This window comes from Toxorhynchites rutilus, chromosome 1, assembly GCF_029784135.1.
Source record: "Toxorhynchites rutilus septentrionalis strain SRP chromosome 1, ASM2978413v1, whole genome shotgun sequence".
In the NCBI taxonomy this organism is placed as follows: domain Eukaryota; kingdom Metazoa; phylum Arthropoda; class Insecta; order Diptera; family Culicidae; genus Toxorhynchites; species Toxorhynchites rutilus.
This window is the reverse complement of record NC_073744.1, coordinates 39,412,673-39,439,563: the sequence shown is the minus strand read 5'-3', so window position 1 is coordinate 39,439,563 and position 26,891 is coordinate 39,412,673. Positions and strand designations below refer to the sequence as shown.

General features: G+C 38.0%; 1 protein-coding gene across 8 annotated transcripts in view; it reads right to left on the bottom strand.

Moving 5' to 3' along the window:
- The window catches only part of LOC129773288 (sodium/calcium exchanger 3), a 352,801-nt gene that overhangs the window by 101,681 nt on the left and 224,229 nt on the right, over nt 1–26,891 (bottom strand). For 7 of the 8 annotated variants that reach the window (XM_055776890.1, XM_055776900.1, XM_055776893.1 and 4 more), the window contains exon 4: nt 19,044–19,192. In XM_055776890.1, the coding sequence (XP_055632865.1) occupies nt 19,044–19,192 (149 nt within the window). The remainder of the gene's footprint in view (nt 1–19,043; nt 19,193–26,891) is intronic. The other variant, XM_055776912.1, reaches the window with a different exon arrangement.

Sequence of the window (26,891 nt, the reverse complement as noted above, 5' to 3'; positions counted from 1 at the left end):
TCGGAATCGGATGGACCTTCGTCGGTGATAACTCTCGTTGATCCGCTGGCTTCAGCATCCACGCAATCGATATCCTCGCCGATCACTTTCTCGGCTACCTTCCTGGAAATCTCTTCCAACTCTCTTACGGGAAAACTCATAACCCGTGACCGATCTCCGGTCACACTCGTCCTCTATCCGACCGAAAGTATTATAGGCATCCACAATAAAAATCCCAACACGTACCACGCGTTAGTGCTGATCCTGTCTACAGTATTGTAGGAGATAAATCTCGGACAGTACTATAAAAGAAACGCTTAGCTCGGCTATACAAATTCAACTGCCTTTATTTCGTTTAATCCACTTCTCATTGCCCCGAAAATACGCACAATAGTACCCAATACAAATTTGGTTGTGTTGCGAGCACTAGAGTGGTGCCCAAAAAATTTCAAAATCCGGATTACAACAACAATATTGTGCCGCAACTTTCACGCAAGGGCAGTATGTGATGGTCACCAAAAATGTCGACGGTTTACAAGACTGTTTTTTGTTTTTTGGGGTTAACGGGCAGTGACAACTATATTGCCACTCATTTTTTTAACTGTTTCAATGGTTAATTTTTCATCGATGGTAAATATGTGTTATTCCTCGTGTACGGATTATGTTCTCTGAAGTTGGAGTCGGTTCGATAGTTTCCACGGCCTTATAGAAGGTTTGACAATAATGCCGCTACAGTCGTCCCCATAGCGATAGCAGACCGATGCTTTGTTATGAAATTAATTGGCGAAAATCTGCAGAAATCAAAGCACGTAGGGCTAGTTATATTTACTTATCTCGATATATCATTAATTTAATTAACTGTCGAACACAATTCTATTCACACTTATACACAATATATATTGTATTTAACGGTGCACAATTTGCATACAAACTTCCATGTTCGCAATAAAAACAAAGAATATGCCAGAAATGTGTATGGTTATAATTCTGAACATCATTGTTTTTTGCTTGCAACAACCCACCAATTGAACTTTTCCGAATTCGCAGCGCAAATTCACATTTATGAGAGAATGGAATCAGCTGTATTTGGAATTAATTGCGTTTCCACTATTGTATAATCTAGTCGAAAGTTGGTTCGTTATCAGAACAACATTTCTACCGGGAAGAGATAATACTACTGTCTCTGCACTTTGTTTCCCTTCGAAATTAATATATAATAAATAGAAGCACGCCATCATCGCGGTTACCGCCACCCCCACGCTGCTCATTCACTGCTGCGTCGGTGTCGTGAGTGAAATTATAGTGGATAATTTTCACAAAATTCACCCCCTCGCCGTTCCGTCGTCAGCCTGCCCTACACAACTACACCACAAAGCGTGATCCGGGAACGCCCTGGAAACGAACAGCAGGAAAATTCAATAACGAAAACGCCCATTGTGTCGAAACCCTGTCCGTGACCATGGTGGTGACGAGTGGGGGAACGTGAGAAGGTGGCACGAGTTTGTTTACGCTTAATTTATGTTTCAATAATTTTAATTGATAATGAATGTGCCCGGTTGTTTCCCCTCTGGCATAATCGATGGTGGCTCACTTTTAGTGATAGTTGGGTGAGGACAATATGTGTGGGGGGGGGGGTGTCCCATTGTTTTCTGGTTAGAGCTTTCATCGCGCTCGAATTGTTTGGGGTTTGTGGGATGAGTGTGTTCAAATAGAAGGCATAGCACTGTCTCTCGGTATGATTTGTGGGGTATTTTTGGCCTTTATATCGTCGCGTTGTTTTGTTTATTGTTTGAGCGATGGTAATTCAAGTTGTTTGTTTGTTTGATTTGATGGTTGGTTCCAGGTGGCAAACCGGAATTGTCGTAATAAAATAAATGTTTTTTAACCGCCATTCAATGGAATCAACTGTTAGTTTTGAGCAGCCAACGCTGAAACTGCTTATATTATAAAACGTTTTGTTTCATTTCAGGAATGTTTCGGGTACTTAGAAGCTACCACCCACCACCCCTTTTACCATCAGTGAATAATTTTATCCGTTCTGGAGAAACACTTCTCCTGTTGTCTCGCATCTCATGGTTTAATGTTCCCTCGGGGCGCCACGAGCGACACGAGCGTCACAGTTACCTTCCCGTAATAATGTTAATGGCACAAAGTCACCAAAACAAGAAGTCACGCCGTGAGTGGGAAGATATTTCTACTGTGAGAAGATAATGGCTACCAACAATGCGATGGCAAGAGGAAACGAGCGAACAAACCACAATTGCTCCGCTGTGTTTAAGCTTCTTATACGCCCGGCGTCTAGCGGGTGTTCCATGGCGTCCGTCTGTCCCCTCGCCGGTTGTCTTGGCGATTGAGGTTTGTACTCTCTTTCCCATTGTGAAGCGCATAAAGGGGAACGCGGGTAGGTGTTTCTCGCTCATTTTAAAATTGGTTGGTGTTGCAAAATCATAACTATAAATTGGATCAAACTATTGCTCCCTGTGAGATCAGAGATCCCAGCCAATAAATAGACGTTAAATCTTGGAATTTCACCATACAACGCTAATTGACTGCCAGATTCTAAGCTTCGCTCAGACAAATGGTGCCTGGCAGCTTCGTTACCGGGTACGTGATGGCACGGAATGAACAGTGACAGTTTGGCTATTAAGACATTTGTTCGCTTAATGGAAGGATGGGACGGACGTGTTCTGTGTGCCTCGATTCGCAGACGTCGGCGGAACGATGGGAGTTGTTACAAAATGGAACGTTCATGAAATACCATGCGCTTTCTTCGGAGGATAATTCGAAGGAGACACATTGTGTATCATTCTCGGCTATGAAGAACCATGCGTTAGCATCGAAAGAGGTTTCAATCAGGCTTGTAGGTGGGGAGCGTCATTGACACAATTTTCATAACGTTCGCCGTCTTTTGTCACCAACGTTCTTAACCCTTTCGCTACGAGCGTCGTCTATAGACGACATCAGGGTGATACTGCATATCACCTGAGATAGAGAGGAGCCAGTTTCGAAAACAAGAGCGTTACATTGGAGAAACAAGATTTTGAGCATTAATACCTCTTTGCCGATTGGAAGAAATGATATGATAACCGTTTCATTCGAAAGATAAAATGTGTACACGTTATATGATGGTTACTTATTGATTCAAAAAGTAAATGAGTTTGGGTTTAGGGACACGGACGGGAACTTGACGTAGGACTGTGATTGTTTGCAGTAATTGCATTTGAATTGAGTTTTTTCATTGTTCATAAATCTGTAACTTTTCCTCTTTTGATACATCAAATCAGTTTCTTGTATTAACCTCTATTTTCTAAACGGGTAGGAAGAAGTTGAATCCTCGTGTTGGGCACGAGGAATTCGACACCTTCTATTTTTTTTATATCGATGTTCAAAAATGTGCACAAAATACATTGAAGTTCGTTCTTTCTTCTATTTATTTAATTATTAAGAAGAGGACAAGGAATCATCATTTATCAGTGTATTTTTGAACACAAGTTTAAATAGCTTAGATCTACATAGCTAGCAACCTAAGTCTATTAAATCTATGACTACAGAAATATATTATGGATAAAAATAGCATTTTGTACTACGTTGCCACGTTGTCCGGAATATAGTTTGTAGAGGGTTGTACTAAATTTATAGTCAGGTAATGTATATTTGTTATTCTATGGCCATGAGGGCTCTCTTGGGAATTTTGTGTAGCTGCTCTAGTAAATTGATCTCATCTGGTGCTAAGTTCTGCTTATTTATAGGGAAGGGAATGAAGAACGGACAAGTGAAGCGGGCAAAATAATAACATAATTACTTCTAAGGAAGACATATATGGGTAGCATAATATTAAGATCGCGACCATTTAAGCCATCTTGATCTGACATTTGTGAGTATACCTTTTCAAACCTCTAAATCAGCAGCCAATTAAATTCTTTAATTATATTTTTTACGTTACTCAACAACATGCCCGATATCATGATATTCTGGACCACAATTACATACATTATTAGTAGCAAGACCTACACGATAAAAACGTGAATTGAGCACTAATTGATTAGACAACAACCTGAACATCAATCTAATAAAACCTCTATTAACGTTTAACCATTTGAGCCAGGATCCACTCAGTTATAATTGTGCAGAGGTTGCAGCATGTTATCGCTGCTCAAGATTGATGTGGCGAAGCTAATTTCGTTCATCAAAAAAGCGCTGATGAACAAAATCACCACCAAGAGCCTGTTTGTGCAAACGAAGGGCACTGGTGTGGCATATTTTTTCAAGCTTCCCCTAAGGCCAAAAAGGAGGCCACCGCAGAGAAGAATGGTATCGCTAAGAAGGCGATCATGAAAGCGCCAGCATCGAAAAGGGCTACCAGAAGAAAGCTGCTGCTACTGCGGCTGCCCGAAAGCAAACGTCAGATAAATCCTCAAAAATCACTGTACAGAAGCCGAAAAGGCCGAAGCCATAGAAATCAGCGGCTTCGAAAAAAATACCGTCGCCACACGATAAATTTTGTTGTGTGTTTTCAAATTCAGTTTTTTTCAGAATTCCAAATTGCATTGAAGCGAAAGAGTTTATCAAATACTGCGATCAAATATATTCTTTTTGTAATTTCTTCGATCAAGTGCGATCAACATAAAATTACATCTTTCGAGAACTTATTAGGGATGCAATGAATCTTGAGAAAGACAATTCATTGCCGCTCGACACTCGCACAAACGATGTTCACTCAATAATTTCTCAAACGGGAAGTGAATGTTGTGAGGAAGAGCAGAGGGATCTCATTGAATATCAAATTAGTTTTTCAGTATGATTACAGCAAAACTTTATCTCAAATGTTTTCAAAACCATCATTCCCAAATAAAAAATCCACAAATTTGTCTACGCACCACCTTTTGTTGAATGGCAACAGTAGTCCGAACCGAATTTTAGAATGCTTCGGAATGCATCGAAATAATTCTTCAGGACAACTATAACGAGATTTTCAGAAGTAAAAAAAAACTTGTTTGCAGTCGGCCGATGCTGCTGGAAGCCATGATGTGAGCTGACCTAGTACATCTTTCATTATTTCCTACATGATCAGTGTTCAAATTTTCGTTTTACCCCCGATATAATCCTTTTAGACGTAACCCTATGTTAAAAATATATTCGGGGATAAAAACGCACAAATGTACTCACTAACAAAGATTCACGTCAAGTTTGAACACTTCTCTCAAAAATGAGTGACAACAACTTGCTTGATTGAAATTGTACGATTTTCTTGATGAAAGCAGCGTAAAAAGAATAAGAAGAAAACAAACCATCTGTCATTCAGCTGAAAATCGGAAAATCGGAAAATGAGCAAGCTTGGATATTGCTTAGGGGCTGTCCACATATCACGTGGACAACTGCAAATTCCCTTAACTATTGCGGAACAGGTTTCATATTGTGCTGACGACTGAAAGTGACTAGAGTGTGTAAATGTACTAACATTTCCTGTGAGGTGAAAAATGTGGCATCGAAAATTTTGAGTGATTTTTGAAACGCTGTAACTCTGTTATGCATTCGTCAAAGCAACAACTGGTCCTTTTATAGAATATTTTCAAGTTTGCAGTGAGCAGTGGGCAGTTTTGTCCATCGATTTGCTGTGCGTTCATTATTTCATGAAATATTCCCAATTCAAAATTAAAGGATAATTTAGAAATAGGTTCTACTGAAACTTTCTATGAATCAAATGGAAGCGAAATAATCAGGTTGATTGGAATTATATATTTATTGGGAATTATATTTTTAAAATTAATGGAAACTTTGAAACCAAACCAAAAACGCTTTATTTTTCTTCTTCGATGTCTTTTGTCTACAATGTATACACACATCAAACTTAAAATATGTCCTTACGATATCCCTAAAATAGAAATTTGTAGCTTGATAATGCTGTATTTTATATCTTCATGTCTACATTTATATCGAAGCTACAGCGTTTCGAAATCGCTTGAAGATTTCGATCCTCCACTCATCAATCCTTTGTCAAGTGTAGATAGACATCAGATAGACATCAGTACATGCTTCCTACTTTAACTTTTATTTTCTTGAAATTCTTTTTAATAACAAAAAAAAAATCTATGCATATAAAATTGTTCTGTTCGTTTGTGTACGTTTCAAAAACTGGAAAGGTTCGGTACTGGTAGAGCTCATATTACGACACAATATATAGTCCACTTCAAGAAATGTTGTTGCTTCTGTCAATACCTCAGGAAGCTTTAAGATTTCAAGATGAAATAAGCACACTTCTGAAACAAAGATGTGAGCATAAACTAACTTTCTTGTATTGAATATTTATTCAATGTGATCACAACAGTGTTTAAATTTTTTTTGGAATTGTGTGGCTCCCATTCGGATGCGGATTGTTCAACTGTATAATGCGCTTTTCCGTGTTGGTAAACCAGATAGCCTTTATATATTCGCAGATAATAGAAAAACGAAGTTTTTCCAGTTTTTCAAAATTAAACTCATATGAAACACATGCTTCGTTTTGCAAATCATTTCTCTGGCATATGAAAATGAAAATATAGAGACTTCTCCACGGAGGGGGAGAGGGGAGTCTAAAATCGTGCTTTTTCTGTCCACGTGGAATGTGGACAGCCCCTTACTTCGTTCCATCGATGTGAAAGTGAGCGAATTTATTTATATCTTGTTTCACCCATCTTGATTGTCTTGTTCCAAATTTCTGATATGAGGGAGGCAACTGTCAAAGCAACGCGAATTCGTTTTTTTTCGCAGCAAAAGCAGCTCTTCGTTTTGATTGGTTGGCGAAAAAAGTTCGCAAAAATTCGCGTAAATTTGTCTTCATTGTGAAGGGTTGAAAAACAAGATTCAGTACTGTTACACACATTCACTACGGAAAAGTTAATTCTCATTCATAATTTTCATTTTAAAAGTGTGTTCATTTCCCCTGAAAAACCATCACTCATTAGCTTCCCAAACTCAGAAAACGAAGCTCACTGTCTTCAACGCGAATTGGACACTACCACTCAAGGCGCGTAGAAGTTCATCGAGTGGTCGTTATTTCAGTTGACATAATCACATCACTTACCTCAGTGAATCCTGATTCTTACTTATCCCTACTAACAACTATCCCTTCCATGTTAATCGTTAGGAAACCACGCTATAGAGGCGACCCTTCTGACCATCGGGAGACGAATATCATACTAACATTCCTTCCCTTCCCCTGGTGACTGTAAGGACGCGGCCGGCGTCGTTATTGACTATTCAAAGCTCGAATCACCGAAACTTGCACAATGATAATGATTTGCTACTCCCAACCGTCATTCAGTGTGTTCTTTGTGCAATTTCGCTGTTTCAGGTCAAACACGGAGAGCAACTACGAAAAGTACAGTCTATCCAAGCTCAAGCTCAAGCTAAACAAAACACAATAAGCTTTTGCACATCTTCGCTTGTGATCAACTTCCCTCTTCCACGCTTCAGGTAAATAGTTCCCCTTTTGCTTTCTTCCATAGAACCGCCTTACTACCACTTTTATGGTGGTATCCAGTGTTGCCAGTGTTATTGATTTGTACTGGAAAGGTTAAAAATATTTCAGCTGTACTTTTTTTTTTTCAAAAATCTGTCGTTACTGAATCGATTTAGAAGCTTAACTTGGTTGTTGTTATAATTAGAAAAATCGCTTGACGATTGCCGGGAAGTAAGACAGAAAAAATATAAAAAATGAGAATCGGAGCACCGAAAATGAAATGATTGGATTACGGAGCAATTTAACTTCTAGAACACGGTTTTCGTTTCTCAGCTCTTGCACATTCTCATCTAGAAATGCTTCGAATACTACTTTGATGCTTGTTAGATTGTAAAAGTTTCTGAAGTTTAACATCGTATGTTCTGCAACTTTTTGTTGTTTGCCGGTGTATAAATTTTCAGCTAGTCATATCGAAATCGAGTGAGGTTTTGATTAATTTTTAGTCAAACGTCATGCTGTACTTGACTCTCATCTTTTTCCCTTATCAAATATTTGCATATTTTCAATTTTCTTTATAGTTTTCCCTTTCCCTTCACGATGTATATATAATTTTTGGCTTCGCCGCTTCCCACCAGATTGTGTCACCTCGAAGCACCCGTCAGCACCTCATTTTGTTCTCGTCGCAAATGAGTATGTGAAAACCAAGTGCTTGTGGAGATTGAAATACGCGGTCAAATACCCTTGGTTTCGGTTATGTTCTACCACTGCCAATCGCGTTGGGGGACAGCTGTTGTTTCTGCATGAATCTCAGCTCCCATATTTAATTCTGTGCGAGGAGGCAGCCCCTAATTTGCTATGACAAGTCAAACGCTGTTTACGCTTCCCTCAGGTTTGTTGGAAAAATTGGTTTATTTTAAAGAGCAATGATCGAATCGTCGCCGAGGGAGTGGTCAATTTAGTTCTAAATCTCTTTTTTTTTTAGCTGGAATGAGTTAGACAAAGGATAAATAACAGAAGGAATGCGCTGTCAGACCGCTGTCTCCACTTGATTTAGGTTTGGACGGCGCTGCTTCTGACACCCACATCTGACACTCGAAATCTGAACCGCAGCATCAGCTTGTGATAAATTTATATGAGGCCGTTATCAGCGGTTGTATGATTGATAAATGAGCATTAGGGTATGTGAAAAGGTTACAGTTTGAATTGGAAACAATCGGTGACACGTTCATTGTTTCGCGTTACTTCGATAAGAATATTCTTCCAACTAGCAACGTAGATTTTTCAGTGAATGAACATTAGAAACGCCATTTGATGACATTGTGCCAATAGTGAATATCTGTCAATGGTGGCACCGTTTCGTTGTGGCTTGACTGGGGGAAACAAACACTATGCTAACTAACCGGCATTTCATCACCCACATCACCCGAATCACCGTGATCAGCATCCTTCTCATTGACAAACAACAATTTACGTGACGAGAACATAATCAATGAAATTGAATAATAATTGAATAAAGCTATCTTGCGTGTTTCCCATCCATCCATCAAATACCACTATCCCAAAGCTGGCATCATAGGAAAACGGTTTGTCGTAAGCCTTCGCAGCTCCTGTACTCCGGTCGCCATCCAGGCAATGCAGAGGTCTTTAATTTCCTATCGATTTCCTAACGGACCGAAAGTGGAGGCCCCTGGTTTCTGCTGGTCTGGCGCTGGGCCAAACCAAGCTGCTTCAGTGCCGAACTGATGTTTTCATAAACAATTTCCTGGTGCTTCTTTAGCCTTGCCCTCCCCAACAGCTAGAGCGATGTCGTATCTCCAGGATCCGGACTAACGAGAACCAAACGACTATTTCCAAGAAAGTTTGGAGCAATAAACATTCTGTCAGAGGCAATCAGAGCCAGCGGCAGCCGACTGTGGCAGTGAAAACAGGACCCGGAATGAAGCGATAATTTATTTATTTTCGTAAATCGACGATGTTTAAGTTTTGAAGCCAAAGGCTTTTTTCATGTCGAAGAGAAAGTGAAAAACTTTGTAATTGGTGTAAGAGTTGGAATAGCTCTTCAGCACACTGTACGAATTAGTGATATCTCATTCGATAAGTCAAAGTAAGAAATGATGAAAAATGTAGTTTTCTGCACTGCACTTTTGCACTTCTGCGCTAATTCTATTATTGTAGAGCCCCTCGTTTATTGAAATATAAACGTCCGATTTAATACAACTCGTGTGTGTAGTATCTGAGTTTCTTTTCCTATGTGTGTGTTTCGGATGAACGGCAATGCGTGTGCTTTTTCCTTTTTCGATTTAATTGATAGCTATATTGACGAATTTACGCAAAGCTGAATCTACTCATGCGACATCTACATTAGAACTCAGAACCACAAAAGTGAGGGTGTTTGTTTATTTTACGCACTGAAAAGCAAGTGGTGATTATTCATTTTATTTCAATTTAGATTTTTTCAAAAGTATATGGTAAGAAAGTTGGAGTTTTGTATATTTACGATGGTTTCAACACGCGATTTGACCAAAGTCATAGATAATCTTCGAAAATTTTAAGTTTGATAATGCATACCGGTTATTGATACTATGGATAATTGCGATGAAATCGATATCATATCAAACTGGCTGATATCATTGATTATGTAGGGGTTGATACGAGAAGGATTTGAGTATTTTTAGCGCAAAACACCCTATTCATCGTTTACTTAGTTGAAAAAAAATTAAAGTTACAAAACTTATAACAAGCCATTCCTCGTAATATACATAGCACATTGTAAAATGATGATTTTCTAACCTTTTCAGCGCGGAAAGAATACATGAAACCGGGAAATTTGAAGATAAATTCTGATTTGTCCATAAAATTTGAACGAATTTCATACCAAAAAAACAAAACATCCTCATTTTACTCGCTGCGCCATCTGGTTGTAAATCCAACGTAAATTCGTCAATTGAGATGTAACTTGGCGGCTTAGTTTAGCCCACGATAGATACAATACGGTAGCGCAACTTATGAAAAAAGCCTTTCAGCCATCTTGGATTTTGTATGTAAACAAACTGCAATATTTTGCAATATCTTTTTTTTGCTCTTTGTGTGTGGAATTGTTTTGGTGGCAATAAGAGCATTGAGAAGTTGAAAGGTAAGTCTTTTACGATTAAATTTAGGTTTGTAATATACTCTATCTTATTTTTTGTTTCAGATCAAGAGAATAAATCGACTCTCGGTGTCGGTTGGTGATGGAGATATTTTTCCCGCGTTTTTCAGTTAGAGACGTCGGTTAATCGTTCGATTAATCCAAATAATCGAAAATCTGCATCAGTAATTTTATATCGAATGATGAAAAATCAAAGTATGAATACATCGAATAATTATCAAAGTAATCGCGATTAATGAAAAAAGGAACAATTTCTTTCAAAAAATACAGTGCAAAATTTGTTTAACCGTCGGTGTTTCGTCGAAATTCATCGAATATGCTAAACCATTTACGGTTGAAGCATAAAAATGATTCCCTGTTGGTGGAGGATACTGGGATGAAGAATTCAGTGTCTGCAGAAGTAACATGCGGACTTGAAAAAGGTGGTCTCAACTCATGTTCTAAAATAGTAGTATTCAAACTCCGGGTGCCAAGGAAAATATACCATACTAGTGGTCAATGATTCTATAAATATACTTTTTTTGAACTAGTAGTTTTAGGGAAAAAGCAGGGAAATACACACAAATCAGATATTTCAACAACATTCGAAGAATAGGTAATTTTGAACAGAAAACATTTTATGTTGGTATAATAAAAATATTGTGCATCATTTTCATGGTGTGCTCTCTTTTCAATCGTCCTCAAAAAATCATGAAATGGCAAATTTATCAATATACTGAAATACCTTTTCAGTACACCATATTTATTTCAAAATTATATTTAATGTAACTATTAAAATTATGACATCATTTTTTTATTATAAATGACTGTTCGTTGTGATTACAAGAAACAAATATTCGCTCGATTAATCGAATACTGAAAGACAATTAAAAATTTAAATTTGAAAATGACCCCACGATTAATCGAATAAACGAAAAATTTAGACATCTCTATTTGCAGTTAAATTCCACTCCACAGTCCTCTGTATATTTATACCGTTTCCCCTCGCGCACTTATTGACGACACGGTCACACCTTTATTCCACACATCTTGGTTTAGCCAAGACCCGCCTCATACATGACATGGACACTTGTGGATGAGTTTGCATAGAAATTTACGTTTCTTCAATTGGCAATCTAACGCAAAACGTAAACGATCGGTGATACATCTGGATTTTGTTTTTGAACTAAGAAAATGATGCTAATGTAACCTAAAACTCAAAAACAAATCACGTATATTTAACTTCCGGGCTTTCCAAGGTAGTTCTCACATGCAGGAATCGTGCATTTTTCTACTTGTGTTTGATTGTGCTCTCGAATTTCCTTCTTTAATTCAACCGTTGTCAACATTTTTATAGTTTTCACTACTGAAAGAGGTAAATAAATAACATATTATATATAAAATTGCGCAGAATTAAATTTCTTACAAACTCATCGCAATCAAATAATCTTTTAAGATTATTACATTGTAATTTATGGAAAGAACTACAAACCTTCCATAAGCTCACATGGCAAAATTTAAAACCATCATCACTTTCACCGCAGCGCCGCTTAGGTGTAGATTTGTACGTTAGATCGCCAATCGGAAGAGTTTCAGCGGGTTTTATTGTTATTCAAATACAGCGTCCGGCGAGCGACTCCACTAAAGCCAGCGCTACACGATGCTACGAACACCCTCGAATGCTGGACGCTCGATGATTCGACGCATCGTGTAGTCGACTGACGAGCTACGAACCTCCAATGTCGAGTGTCGAATATTCGCGTTGGAAGGTAATCCGTTCGTTGTGGATTACCTTCCAACGCGAGTGGCACGAGTCAAAGGATTTTTGTCATTCGTTGATTCGGCACTCGATGACATTCGATACACCGCTACACGATTCGCCCGAATTTATCTTTGACAGATTGGTTTGTTTACAAGTTTTAGATGAAGGAACTATGAAATTGATTCATAAATTTCAAAATATTCGGCAAAATATTGCAGTTTAATAATGTTGATTTCAAGCATTTTTAATTAACAGCTCAATATCAGTACAATTGCTACGGCAGCAATTTCAATACTCGCATCGTCATCAAGTTTCCTAACGTTTTTGATTGTAAATAAAAAAAATAAACATTCGATCCAAATACTCGCCGAATGTTTGGACCGAGTGCATTGAATCGAACATTCACTTCACCGTGTAGCAGCACATTCGTCATAGCATTTGTCGATTCATCGAGCCAAATGTTTGAGTCCAACATTCGAGTGAAAAGTTGGACGAATCGTGTAGCGCCCGCATAAAGCAGACCTCGAGTGATTGAAGATAATCGCCCGAAAATGCTTGAAAAGAACATAGATTTATGCAAGGGTGTTGTGGATATGACTGGCGTGTTATTGACATCGTTAATAATTACAGTGCACGAAACAAATCCAACCGAATTCGATACCAAAATGTTCCAATATAAAAATTTATTTTTAAACTTTTCGGTATTCCAGTCAATACTTCGTAAAAGTAGGTAATTAGTAGATCATTGTGTCATATCAGTATCGTTGATTTATTTGTTAGATTAATTATTCAATAGTCAACCCACCTTTGGTTTCGGTGTTGTGGGTCCAGCTCGCCTTCTTCAATGCAGCAAAATAGTTTGGTTGTTCGTTACGTCAGTTTTGCTCACCTTACTGTCCAAAATCGTCCATAAATTCTCAATAGGATTCAAGTTAGAGCTTTAGGGTGGCTAAATTGTTGGTTTGATCCGGGTCGATCGGAAAATGCTGCTGTTTTCTTCGGGTTCTTTTCATGCTGGAAGGTGTTGTCCCATAATTTGGCATGGATTCGCACAAAATGTCGATGTAACCATCGGCAGTCATAATATCGTTGACCTGCGCAAAGTTTCCTATCCCAGCCCACGAGAAACAGCCCCACATCATGCTGCTTCCACCATCGTGCTTCATAGTCGGTTGTAGATGTCGGTCCTGGAGGCTCTCGTCGCTCTTCCGCAACACTCGGAGTAGTCCTTTCTTGTTAAACAGCTCGAACTTGGACTAGTCCGACTATATAACGCGTTTCCAGAACTCCAGCAGCTTGTCCCCTGCAAACTGAAGTCGTTTTTTTGTTGGTGTTACTGATCATCGATCGATTTTTGGCGAAGTAGCTCTTCAGGTTCAGTTTCACCAAGCATCGTCGAATGGTGCGATATGAAAGGTCCAAATCTAACCTTTCTTTAATCACCCGAATATTCATTCACGGGGTTTTCTTTATTTTCCGGATGATGAGCGTTTCCGTTCTTGCACCAGTCTTACGTTTCGGCCCTCTTCTCGGTCGATCGCTGTCGAACATCTGATGCTTCCGAATGATCAGCTGAATCGCACCACGGCTTACCCCATAGTTCCCAGCAATGTTTCGTTGAGACTCTTTACGGTGGAAGTCACGCACAACAAAATTTCGGACCTGTGTTGAGAATTACCCATTTCCCGGAAGCTTTCTCAGCTTTAAAAACACGTCCTTGCGCACCAAAAATTAACTAAACAGCTACGAAAAATATGTTTGTGTCAAATGTAAACAACCAGCTGTCAAAACCGAGGGGTGCATCGCTGAAGAGAACACGGTAAAACAAATTTTCCCAAGTGGATTTTTTCATGTCACACAATAAAAGTACCCATTTAGGAACAAAAGTCATGTTTTGTTGACGTAGGACTACGTCTAACCGTTCAATGTGGGGGCCAATTTGAAAATTTCGGTGTGAAAAAGTGTTCAGTTTTTGAACGCTAATATCTTCTCAATTAATGAATGTTTTTTTTCAAATAAACACATTGATATGAAATATCCTCAGCAATTGTTTATATGCTACACATTACGGTTTTTCAGCTCATATAAAGTTCAAATTGATGAAAAATTGGAAGAAAGAATTCCCTATTTTCCCATACATTTTGTCTGCGCTACCGCAGCATTCAGTTATTCATTACAAGCAACCACGGATACGGGCGAAACTTATGGACAAGGTGAAGGTGGGAGACGAAAAAGAGATTATGAATAAATATAGATTAGCTTCTCCTTCACCCTTCACCCTCCTACACTTCTCGATTTGATAGAATGTTGGAGTTTATTGAGCTGTGACATATTTGTATGTTTGTATGTAACATGTTTGTCTACGGCGCTGTACCACATTAATTGATATTTGACCCCTTTCCTGTTGACCGATTGATCCGAAATTTGGAACCCACCTTTATCTCTGCAGTCATTATAAAACTGCGTATTTCATGATCTTGAAAATCCAAGATGGTGACCGCTACAAAATGGCGGATTACATATTTTCTCAAAGCCCCATCAATATGGGTATCAAATGAAGAATTTGACTAGTAGAACATAGTTATTCATGAGGCATGCAAAGCCAAATTATATCACGATTCCAGACGGTAAATTCCTATTACGACATGCTTGCCATCAAGTGTGTGTTCGTTGCCGGTTGCCGGAACTACAACATTTGCACGACAAATTTAGATTTTTTCGTATTTGCAACGTTTGAGTGTTTGCTGAATGTGCTGAGGTTTTATTTTATTCTTTGATTTTTTCTGTAATTTTGTGCATGAAAAGTTGGTCATTCTGGGATCTGTGCTCCATGATATTCGAATAATTGACACCCCTTGGTGCAGTCCTACGTCTCTCCGGTTATGTCCCCGACATTATCCGTCTTTTTTTCTAAAAAAATGAATCAACGATACTGAAATGACGAAATAGTCTACTAATTACCGACTTTTACATAGTACTGTCTGGAATACCGAAAAGTTAGCAGTTAGCAACACATTGACCTTCCACTTTTATTTATAGAGATAGAAGATATAGGAATGCGTTATTCCGCCTGAAAGTCCATTTCCACCTTCGAACAAAGATCAATTTCGTTAGCGCAAACATCGAATGAACTAACAACGCTTATCATGATGTAATTTTCGAACATATGGGTATTCAATTTATCCAATTTTCCGAGCTTCCTTCAGAGTTTTTCGAAAATTTTCCGATTTTTCTATCCGCTATATTGATCTATGAGCCAAGATAAATACAACAAAATAAAAAACTACTCAAATCGGGCCATTCCTTCTTTGGGTTTTGCGCTTAGCAACACATTTGGTCTTCTATTTTTAATTATATAGATAGAGGGATTCGTTATTTCACCTGGAAATCCATTTCCACTCTCGAACAAAGATCAATTTCGTTAGCGCAAACACCAAATGGACTAACTACGCTTAACATGATGTAATTTTCGAATATATGGGAACTTAATTTTCAGACCTGAGAGTTTTCCGGAAATTTTTCGGAAAACGATTTTTCTCTTCGCTATATAGATCTACGGAAAGAGACTATCGGACTATCTCTTCTTCGGGTTTTCCGCTTATGAATAGATTTTGCCTTCCATTTTTATTTATTCATGTGTGGGTGGATTTTTTACATTACATTACATCTCCAACGCTCCCAAAAACATCATTCTCTAACAAATAATTAACAAATAATACTACTCAGCTTTCGCAGAACGGACACAAAAATAAAAACGAAATCGATTGTTTTGATGGATGGCCATCAACTAACCTTCGGGGTTAGAAAATGAATGATGTTTTCGGAAAGCAACAACCAAATTTATTTCATTCGATAGGTTGTAAAATCACAAGGGCAGTGGTTTACGATATAAGTCTTTCCTTGTATCCAAATTATATTCTGCTGTTGATCTGGTTGCTTCTTTCGGTCGGACCCAATTGAGGAGCACAAATTAGACCAATCAAAATGTGACACTTAGTGCGTGTGGACAATGTTTGAAATTTCACAATTATTCAATTTGCAATCTGTTAAGAAATGCTCGAGTTATGAATGCTCGAAATCTTTCAAATTTTGCTCCATGTTAAGTGTCTAATTTTTCATTTCACCTCCCTATATCTTCCGGTTAAACGTAGTCCTACGTCAAAACCAATGTGTGTTCTTGCTCGAGAATGAATCGTCCGATTGAGGTTGTTTATTCTGTTGTGGCGAAAAAAAATAGAATAATGAAGAAATTTTTGAAAAAGTGATCTCCCATATGTTCTACACACCGTATTAGAGGTTGTTAGTCCAACTGGAATTCGTATTGAGGCATATAGCATCGTGTTGAAAATTTTCAAAAAAATTTTACGATGTAATTGTTCAAACATATCCAAAATCAACATGCAACAGACAGCCTAACGGAATCCTACATTAACGATGCGGTCGTGTCCCGGACACAACCCTCCTGTGACTTCTTTCAAGTCGCGAATGTTTAAAGCAGAAAGTTGATACCAGCCTTGTGTGGGGTCACGTTCACTGACACAATATTCAAAACTTTCGCCGTCTCCTGGCACTTACGTTCTTCAGTGCAAGTTTATTCGACATTCCTGTTAAAATATATCATACTAGCTGATCCGGCAAACTTCGTCCCGCCCAAAATTTATTTTTCGTTATCACATTCACGTTTTCTTCTAAGCGCACGTTCAAGGGTCCAATCGCAGAACTGTTCATTGATTGATTTTCTAGTCTACCCTTTAAAATTACCTTTTACTATAAAATTCCTAGTTCTTCTACAAAAACTCGTCATTATAATAACAGATTATTTTCAGACACAATTCTCGTTCAAGATGTTCATCATTAACTAAGCCACTGTTATTCGTTCGTGTCTCACGAACTTCGGAAATGAAAACAAAATTCAATTGGAATAGTTATGGTATAGTGAAATACAATTTTAGGTGTATTCATATTTGCGGGATCCGAGAGATTGCTGAATTTTGCTACGCGGCGATTGTGCAACGTTGCTGAACAGTAGTTCGTGGTAAGCGTTTTGTTCAAAATCAGCAACGTATTTTTAAAATCATTTCACATCTGTCTTCGCTACAAAAATGAACAACGGTTTGTTTCTCTTCAATTTATCGATTCATTTCCAGGAAGTTCAAATGTAAATCTGAATGTGTGATACGAAGAAAACATGAAGCAATTCCAACCTTGTTTTACGTGAAATGGTAATGCTTTCACCATAGCTATAATGGTTATGCATATTCCGAAGCCTCCTATTTGCATAAGCTAAATGCTGGGAAGTCGCAGTAATTTTTGCATCTGTTTGTAGCCTCTAGTAGAGCAATGATGTAAGCATGTTCTTACGATAACGTCACATTTTCTGATGTGTTCTCTTCCCGTTTACATACGCTATCTTGAAATCTGCAATATACTAATTCATTGTTTTAGCGTAGGATGATATCCGTTTGTTTCTTTTTTCCATTTTGGATTCATTTTCACATTGCAATTTTATTTCCTTTCTGCCTATATTAGTAAACTTTAAACTCTGCATTTTATTCTTTTGTTATTGACAATTGGTTCTGAGACTCGAATTCTCTTATCAACTAGAGATACCATTTATGTGTTGATACATTAATAATTTATTATTTAATCAGGTGTACAAACTGTCAAATTACTTTTATTTGGATTGGCGTCTCTCTCTATATATATAAATCTCGTGTCACGATGTTTCTGGTCGTCCTCCGAAACGGTTCGACCGATTTTATTGAAATTATACTCAAAAAACTTGGTTGGCATGAGAATAGGTCGTGAACTATATATGATACTGCTAGGATACCGATTACTGTATATTCAATACCGATTTGAGGTATCCTATGCAAGAATTTTTTTCTGAATAATTTTGTTTTTGCATTTTTGCATAATTTGAGTTGAAAAAGTAATATATAACCAATTTTCACTCCTATCTCCTATTTTTAATCGCGATTTTTGTATTTTTATATAAAAAATTCAAATTTTAAGATTGCAAAACTGGCTCCTTTAAATTTTCGCGAATTTGACGATTATTTCGAGTTGAATATGATTAGCGAATGGGCGCACCTTGTTCCATAGATGGGAGAGCAATGAATATATTTGCAAGTCTGTGAAAAAAGGAAGCAATATGGACGTGTTTCGAATTCAGAATACTGATGTGAATACACCTCGATTGAATCGCAACGACGAAATAATGAGGTACCTAATTGGCCTGTACATCAGCTCCAATGAAATTGTTTGCTGTTGAACAGCCAAAATATTCACTAGAAATAATTTATATGGCAGAATAATGTTTACCGGGCCAACTAGTACTCGTATAATAAACATATGAGTTATTGAATTCGGCACGAAACTTGATCCAATTTTCTACTGAACTACACTGAACTGTACAATATTTTTGGAGAAGGGAGAAGGAGAAGGTTTCGGAGAAGTATGGCTCTTCTAAGCGGTAGGGGACCGAGTCACAAGTTCCTAAACATGCCTCAATTTTTGACTGAAAATCGTACCGATAGCAAAACTTCATTGACCCACGGTGTAACTATGAGTTGATGTTCCATCTTGATGCAAGGTATTTTTATCTTTTTGGATTCAAATTCTGGTTAATCAAAAGTCAAGCAGAACCAAAAACGTCCGAACGCAAATCGGTCGGTCTCCCTTTACTTTTTATCGAATACTATATCCGACAATGCAATGAAACAAACTTTACTTACCTTAAATTCTTTACTTTCTTTTATCCTAAGTTGTGCCCTGACAATATCACCGGCCTTGGGCCTGCCAAGTAGTGCCATCTTGTCCTCCTCCGTCAGCTCCTCGGGGGCTTTCGATTCCGCCGCCTCGATGAGGCCTGCCAATTCGTCATCTGCGACAGCGACCCCACACGTGTTTCATTTTGTTTTTTGGTTTGTTTTCAATTGTCATCATTGTTGTTTGCGGTGTTGTTACGGCACGTGTTGTTGTCAAGACGGGGAGGAAATAGACAGAAGAAGAAAAAAGTTTGTTATTCGATTTGCAAGTTTGCAGCATTGGATGGAATATGGTTTGGAAAAGAAAAACAGATGGGCTAGACGAACTAAGTAATTTCGGTCCAAACCAACAACGGAAACAAATGATGGAAAGGAAAAGTTAAAACAAAAAATTAACTCAAACACCCACAACATGAAGCGCCATTGTTATTCGTCTGGAAATCTCGCTGAGAGGTTGCTATATAATTCGTTGTTATCTAAGGTGGGAATTATCAGGCGAGAAATAATCTAATTTCCAAGTAAAGCGTTTTTTTTCTATTTTCAAACATACGCGCACTCTTTTCCGCGCCTTTGGAAAGTAAAATCGGTACAAGCAGTACAATCGAAATGAACACTTCATCTCGTAACACAAAAACAGAACAAATACATGACACGCACACTCAGAATTGAATTGAGATTCGGATGATGGCGATGGTCGGAGACAGCGTGGCAACGGTTTCATTTAATGACATCCAAAGTTGCTAACTTGACAGTGTCGCGCTGACGCGAGAAATGTGTTTGATGGGAAATATTACCCAGCAATGCTGAAAATGGCTAGAGTGGTTCCGATTCTGAGGAAATCGACAACTGTTAGTTTGGTGGAGTTAAAGCAATGCCATCTAGAGGCCAAACACGAAAGCGAAAATTAAGCTAGAGAGCACATTTACCATACAAAGCGGAGCGTGCAAGCAAACGGAATCTGCTTTACTACTAATTTATTTCGGCACAGAACAGACGGAGTGACGCCCACCGGAGATGAAATGCGTTAGTGTGTGTGTTTCGGGTGAGCATGTGTCAAGCTGTGTCACGGTAACCTTACGAAAAGCATGAGTGTCGGAAAGGATGGAAGGAATTTGATGGTAGCTTGGTGCTCTGCAGCAGTACATAAAATGATGACGGGGAGAATAAATCATATAGTAAAAGGTCCCTTAATGAGTTGCATAATTTTCGGCAATCAAAATTATGACTTTCGGGCTCCAGAGGCAGGGGCATCATGAGATTGTTCATCGTGGCGAGGATATCAAAAATTATACATTGAGGAAAGACGTTTGGGTGCTTTCATTTCGAATTAAAGCCAAACCTTATGTAAAGTATGGATGCCATCATGATCACATGAATAGCCATTTCTGGGATCTTACCTTTCCATTCCAATATGAGATTTAGGAATGATTTATTACATTCAAATTTGTCGACACAAGTGAGAGATGCGAAATAATTTAAAATCATTTAGTACCTTTTCCAATAGTTTTAGAATTTTTGTATATATGGGAGCAGACATCTCTTTCTCTAAGACTGAACGTCAGCTTGGGATTATACTCATAAAAAAAACTAAAAGATGTCAACCGGGATCGAACCAAGACCGGCTGGAATGCAAGGCTGTTTTACACTACCACGCTATCCACATAGCTACTGATGCTGTTGCATAAATGCGTGAAAATATTACACCTCATTATAAAAAGTTGGAATGTGAAATGCTTTAATTCGTGCTTATTTGCAATGTGTCTCTTGTTTCGCTCGCTCATATAGATCTTATATTGCTATACCATATATATTATACAAATGCTATACCAGTATTTGCGAGTCATGACATGTTCTGTTTTTTAGGCTCATTTAATGTAATAAGTCAGGATTAGGAAACTTGTGCTAAACCTTAATTTTGGGTGTATCTTTCAAAAGCCAACAGATATTGCAACAAAACATATTTGATCCAAATAAAACAATTCCGGAATAACTGGGTGACTGTCCGACACTCTTCTGTAGGAACACTCTGTCCAACTTCTATAAGGCCACCTTGAATATATTTCGTTGTAACATAAACAGTTAGAATTTCAACAATATATTTTCATACATTGCATTAAAGTATATTTAACGTCAATTTCGTTCAAAAGAGCCGTTTGTTTATTTATTGGGTTTAAATACTATAATTTCAGCTGTCCAGTTTTTATAAGACCATTTCAAAAGTCGTAAGTAGTATCAATGAAAAATTCGAAACAATCGGCAACAGTTGATAATCTTGTCATATCGGTTAATAACCTGAAAAATTAGCGTTGGCGTACTATTTACCAAATTCTGCAGAACGGATTTCTCGATATTGTCTAACGTCTCCGAAATTGCGGCTTTGAGTTCATCAACCGTAGTGTACCGCTTTCCCTCAGCGTAGATTCTGTATAATAGGATCCCCCGATGATTTTCAACAAGTCAAGTTTTTATACCTTTATCCATTGCTTAGTTTCCTTGTTGGCATGAATAGCGGCATTGTCTTGCTGGAACGAGATTTTTTTGCAACGATATCTTCGCAAAAACGGTAGGACAGAAGATTCCAGAACATGTATGTAATCTTTACTATTCATTCTGAAGAATGTGACAGCTATCTTGAATTTTCTGGTTACACAGAATCCCGCCCAAACAATGCACCATCCTCCTCCAATGTTCCTGGTTATAAAATATTGCTGAAACCATCAGGACCATCCAAATTGAACTTTTTATCGTCATTGAAGATAACCTAGAAAATTTAGAAGTAAAACATACAATCTTTCATTGAAGAACTTTTCATTATGGTATATAGCAAAATTTATTTTTTCGAAAACATTCTTTGTCATATCATATCATCTCCCAATGTCGGTTCATGTGAGCTTTGGCAAAACTTAGACGTCATTCGATGCGAGATGGTGTAAGATTAGGAGCCTCAACCTTTTTAGCCCTCTTTAAGCAAGGATTTTTTACCAAAGCTTGACGAATTGTTTCCTGGGAAACATTTAAATTCAAAAATTGTTTTATTTGCATAGGTGATTTTGAAGTATTCGAAACTGTTCTAACTATTTCTCCGTTTATCCCGGTCAGAGAGCTTCGATTTACGTAGAGCTCTCTACTTTTGACTGTATCCGTGAGGATTCGCCAAATAATTAAGCACTGCTTGATGGGATCGTCTAATCTGACGAGCAATTCCTCTGATACCAACATTTTATTGGTAAAATGCACCGATTTGTCCTTTTTCTCTCTCTCCCTGAGTACTTTTCGCTTCGGAATTTTCCAGATTTATTGATCAAAACATCTAAAACAAAGGAAAATTTAACTGGTATTATACAAACGTGACACTTAAATAACAGGAAGTGGGTTATATCTATGGTATAACCGCAAGGGTGACGTAGAACTATCGTTGATTTAGAGATCATTTGTTTGAAGTTGAATCAAAATCCATTCTGAATGAATGAATAAATGAATATTTGGGGGACTTCGAAAACGAGAGCGTTACGTTGGAGGCACAAGGTTTTATGCATCCAATATAGGATACGAAAAACCTTGTTCTGAAGAATAATCTTCAGAAGCTTTCCTGCTTACTGCACTTGATTGGCAAATCACAAAACCAAATGTATTATATGGATATTTTATGGATAGAAAACATTAAAATAAACTCTTTCGCTTGAATGTAATTTTCAATTCCAAGGGGAACTGGCAGATTATTTTCCAGCAACGATTAGATATTTCCACATTTTCCTCGATACTGGAAGCCCACCAGTGGTTAATACTAACTCGATAACCACCTGTTAATAGCACTTGATTGAAAAATATTTGGTCACAGTGTTACATGGATAGAAAACATTAAAATAAACTCTTTCACATGAATGTATTTTTAAATTCCCAGAGGAACTGGCAGATTATTTTCCAGCAATGATTAGATCTTTCCGGAACTTTCTCGATGCTGAATGGCATCCTAACGGAAAGAGTTCTGCGCGTGTATGTGTCGATCCTTCGCCGTCCACCTCCTCCAGCACGTTAGGCAACGATGTTGTCTTGTCGATGTCCTCACGAAAAATGAATGCGTCTCACCACCAGAATATGCTCTTTGTGCGAGATTGAATCGAGAGAAGGTGTGGTTTACGATGGCAATTTGGAAGGCAAACTAGAGGGGATTGAACTCTCTGAGCTCGAAACTTTCGGCGACTGAGCAATAATCGATTGCGTGCGCATACAATATTGGATACGGAAATATCCTACTGATGGGGACGAATAATCTTCAGAAGCTTTCCTGCTAATTACACTTGGTTGAAAAATTACAAAATCAAATGTATTTGATCGCTGTGTTATATGGTTAGAAAACATTAAAATAAACTCTTTCACATGAATGTATTTTTAAATTCCCAGAGGAACTGGCAGATTATTTTCCAGAAATGATTAGATCTTTCCGGAACTTTCTCGATGCTGAATGGCATCCAAACGGAAAGAATTCCGCGCGTGTATGTGTGTATGTAGCGATGTCTTCCCGGAGAACCGTTTGTGGCATCACTCTCCTCCTGATGGATTCCCTTCTGGCCTAATGTGCACAAACAGGCTCTTGGTGACACCGTTCATCCGCGCTTTTATGATAAACGAAGAGCTTCACCACAACAGCGACAACATGCTCCAATCGCTGTTCAATTAGAACTGAGTGGATTTCCGAGCGGCGCTCGCTTATATACCAATTGGTGATTTAAATAGCCTGTTTCGAGAACAATTTTAAGGCTATTGAAACAAGTTTTTGGATCAAAAAGTAACAAGTATATAACGCGTAGACATTTTATCTTTCGAATGAAGTGTTTATCATACCATTTCGTTCAGTTGTTCAGGAGCTATTAACGCTCAAAATCTCGGTCTCCGGCGTAACGCTTTCGATTTCGAAACTTTGATTTTACACCCCGGTATAGAAATGAAAGACGTAGTCCTACGTCAAAATACAAAAACGTTTGTTCACGCTCAGCACTGCCACACACACATACGAAAATTATGCATTGTATGGTAGTTACCAATACGAATATGAATTGAAGCGTTGTTTGTTTACAATGACACAAAGCAGCAGGATCATCACCTGGTGTTATAGAAGTTGGACAGAGTGTATTAAGTTTATTAGTCCAATTTTGAAGCATAATCTTAGCATTGGACGAATCCCATGACAGTCCGGCTGGTCATTGGCAGCAACATCTCTGATTGCATTGAAACGTTGTGGATGTAAAGCCATTATTAATCATTTAGGCAACATTACATACTTAAAATCTAGAAAAAGACTACTTTTTCAAAAAGGCCTTAATGTTTTTCAAAAAATTCGAACTCGAAAACTGTAAAACCCATAAAATGTTTGTCAAAAAAGGAAATGTAGGGTATTGTTTTCGTTGAAATATATTACAAAAATTAAAAAAATGCACCCAATGGACTTAGTCTTATTTTTTCACTTTGGGCAGTGCGAAGGATAACTAAAAATGTGTAGCGCGCAATGCGTTTTCCTAACACAATTAAGACCGATTTTCTAGTCCGCATTAGGAATAGCATTTCAGGCGGAACATCAGAAACACATCAGCAACAGATTGTAAAGCAGTGACATCAAGCCATAATTAATATTGGATCATTGTTTTGAAAAATCTGTAAACTGTGTATAAAACATAGAAATTCTGCAATCTATAACTACAGATGCTTGGTTCCGGAATGTTTTAGAAATTTGTAAAAATGCAGATTATTCTGTAGGTAAGATAACCCTGATTGTGGTTCGTTCACAAACAAAATACAGTTGATTCTCTAAATGCCTGCAGTGATTTTGACGTATTGGCTCACCTGAAATATAATTCTATGTGCCTTGGCTGAAACTTGACATGGATGTCACTAGTAGTGTTGGAAATGTGACTCACTTATACATTCAATACTGATGAAATTGATTTTTAATTTCCATTTCTTTTCTGATAACAGTAGCAGCAATCCGGCGATGATTTAAATCAAAGATGATCAATTCCAACTATATATCATTTCGGTATAGAGTAGCACAAAGTAACGTAAATTTTTTTTAGAGTACCCTTTAGTGTTTTGTTTCGGAACTGAGAGCTCGTTGCAAGATTGCCCGCTGGATAGATTGACGACTTCGAACGGAGCACGAAGGGAATCCAATTTCAAATGAATTCTTTAACACCACAAATACCCCCTAAGAATGGCGCTTTGTCTTTATCAAAAGCGTAATCCGCAAATGATACCCATCCCAACGCAACGAATCTGAAGAGGACCCAACCATTGCACGCTAAACTGTTCTCATCCCATCGGGTCAATCTCGTTGCAAACCCTGTTTACTCTGTTCTGTTAAATTGATTCCGACATTCCACTTGTGCTGGCTCCTTCGCTAATAAACTTCCACCAAAGTGTGATCTCCATTTAACCCTTTTCTTTTTTGACGTAGGACTACGTCTTTCATTTCTATACCGGGGTGTAAAATCAAAGTTTCGAAAACGAAAGCGTTACGCCGGAGACCGAGATTTTGAGCGTTAATAGCTCCTAAACAACTGAACGAAATGGTATGATAAACACTTCATTCGAAAGATAAAATGTCTACGCGTTATATACTTGTTACTTTTTGATCCAAAAACTTGTTTCAATAGTCGTAAAATTGCTTTCAAAACAGGCTATTGAAATCACCAATCGGTATATAAGCGAGCGACGCTCGGAAATCCACTCAGTTCTAATTGAACAGCGATTGGAGCATGTTGTCGCTGTTGCGGTGAAGCTCTTTATTTATCATGAAAGCGCGGATGAACGGTGTCACCAAGAGCCTGTTTGAGCACCCTAGGCCAGAAGGGAATCTATCAGGAGGAGAGTGATGCCACAAACGGTTCCCTGGGAAGACATCGCTACACACACATACACGCGCGGCTATTAACAGGTGGTTATCGAGTTGGCATTAACCACTGGTGGGCTTCCAGTATCGAGGAAAATGTGGAAATATCTAATCGTTACTGAGAATAATCTGCCAGTTCCTCTGGGAATTTTCAAAATATATTCATGTGAAAGAGTTTAATTGAATGTTTTCTATCCATGTTACACTGTGACCAAATATGTTTCAATCAAGTGCTATTAACAGGTGGTTATCGAGTTGGCATTAACCACTGGTGGGCTTCCAGTATCGAGGAAAATGTGGAAATATCTAATCGTTACTTAAAATAATCTGCCAGTTCCTTTGGGAATTTTCAAAATATATTCATGTGAAAGAGTTTAATTGAATGTTTTCTATCCATGTAACACTGTGACCAAATATGTTTCAATCAAGTGCTATTAACAGGTGATTATTGAGTTGGCATTAACCACTGGTGGGCTTCCAGTATCGAGGAAAATGTGGAAATATCTAATCGTTACTGAAAATAATCTGCCAGTTCCTTTGGGAATTTTCAAAATATATTCATGTGAAAGAGTTTAATTGAATGTTTTCTATCCATGTTACACTGTGACCAAATATGTTTCAATCAAGTGCTATTAACAGGTGGTTATCGAGTTGGCATAAACCACTGGTGGGCTTCCAGTATCGAGGAAAATGTGGAAATATCTAATCGTTACTGAAAATAATCTGCCAGTTCCTTTGGGAATTTTCAAAATATATTCATGTGAAAGAGTTTAATTGAATGTTTTCTATCCATGTAACACTGTGACCAAATACATTTGGTTTTGTGGTTTTTCAATCAATCGCAATTAACAGGATAGCTTCAGAAGATTATTCTTCCCCATCAGTAGGATATTTCCGTATCCAATATTGTACGCGCCCGCAATCGATTATTG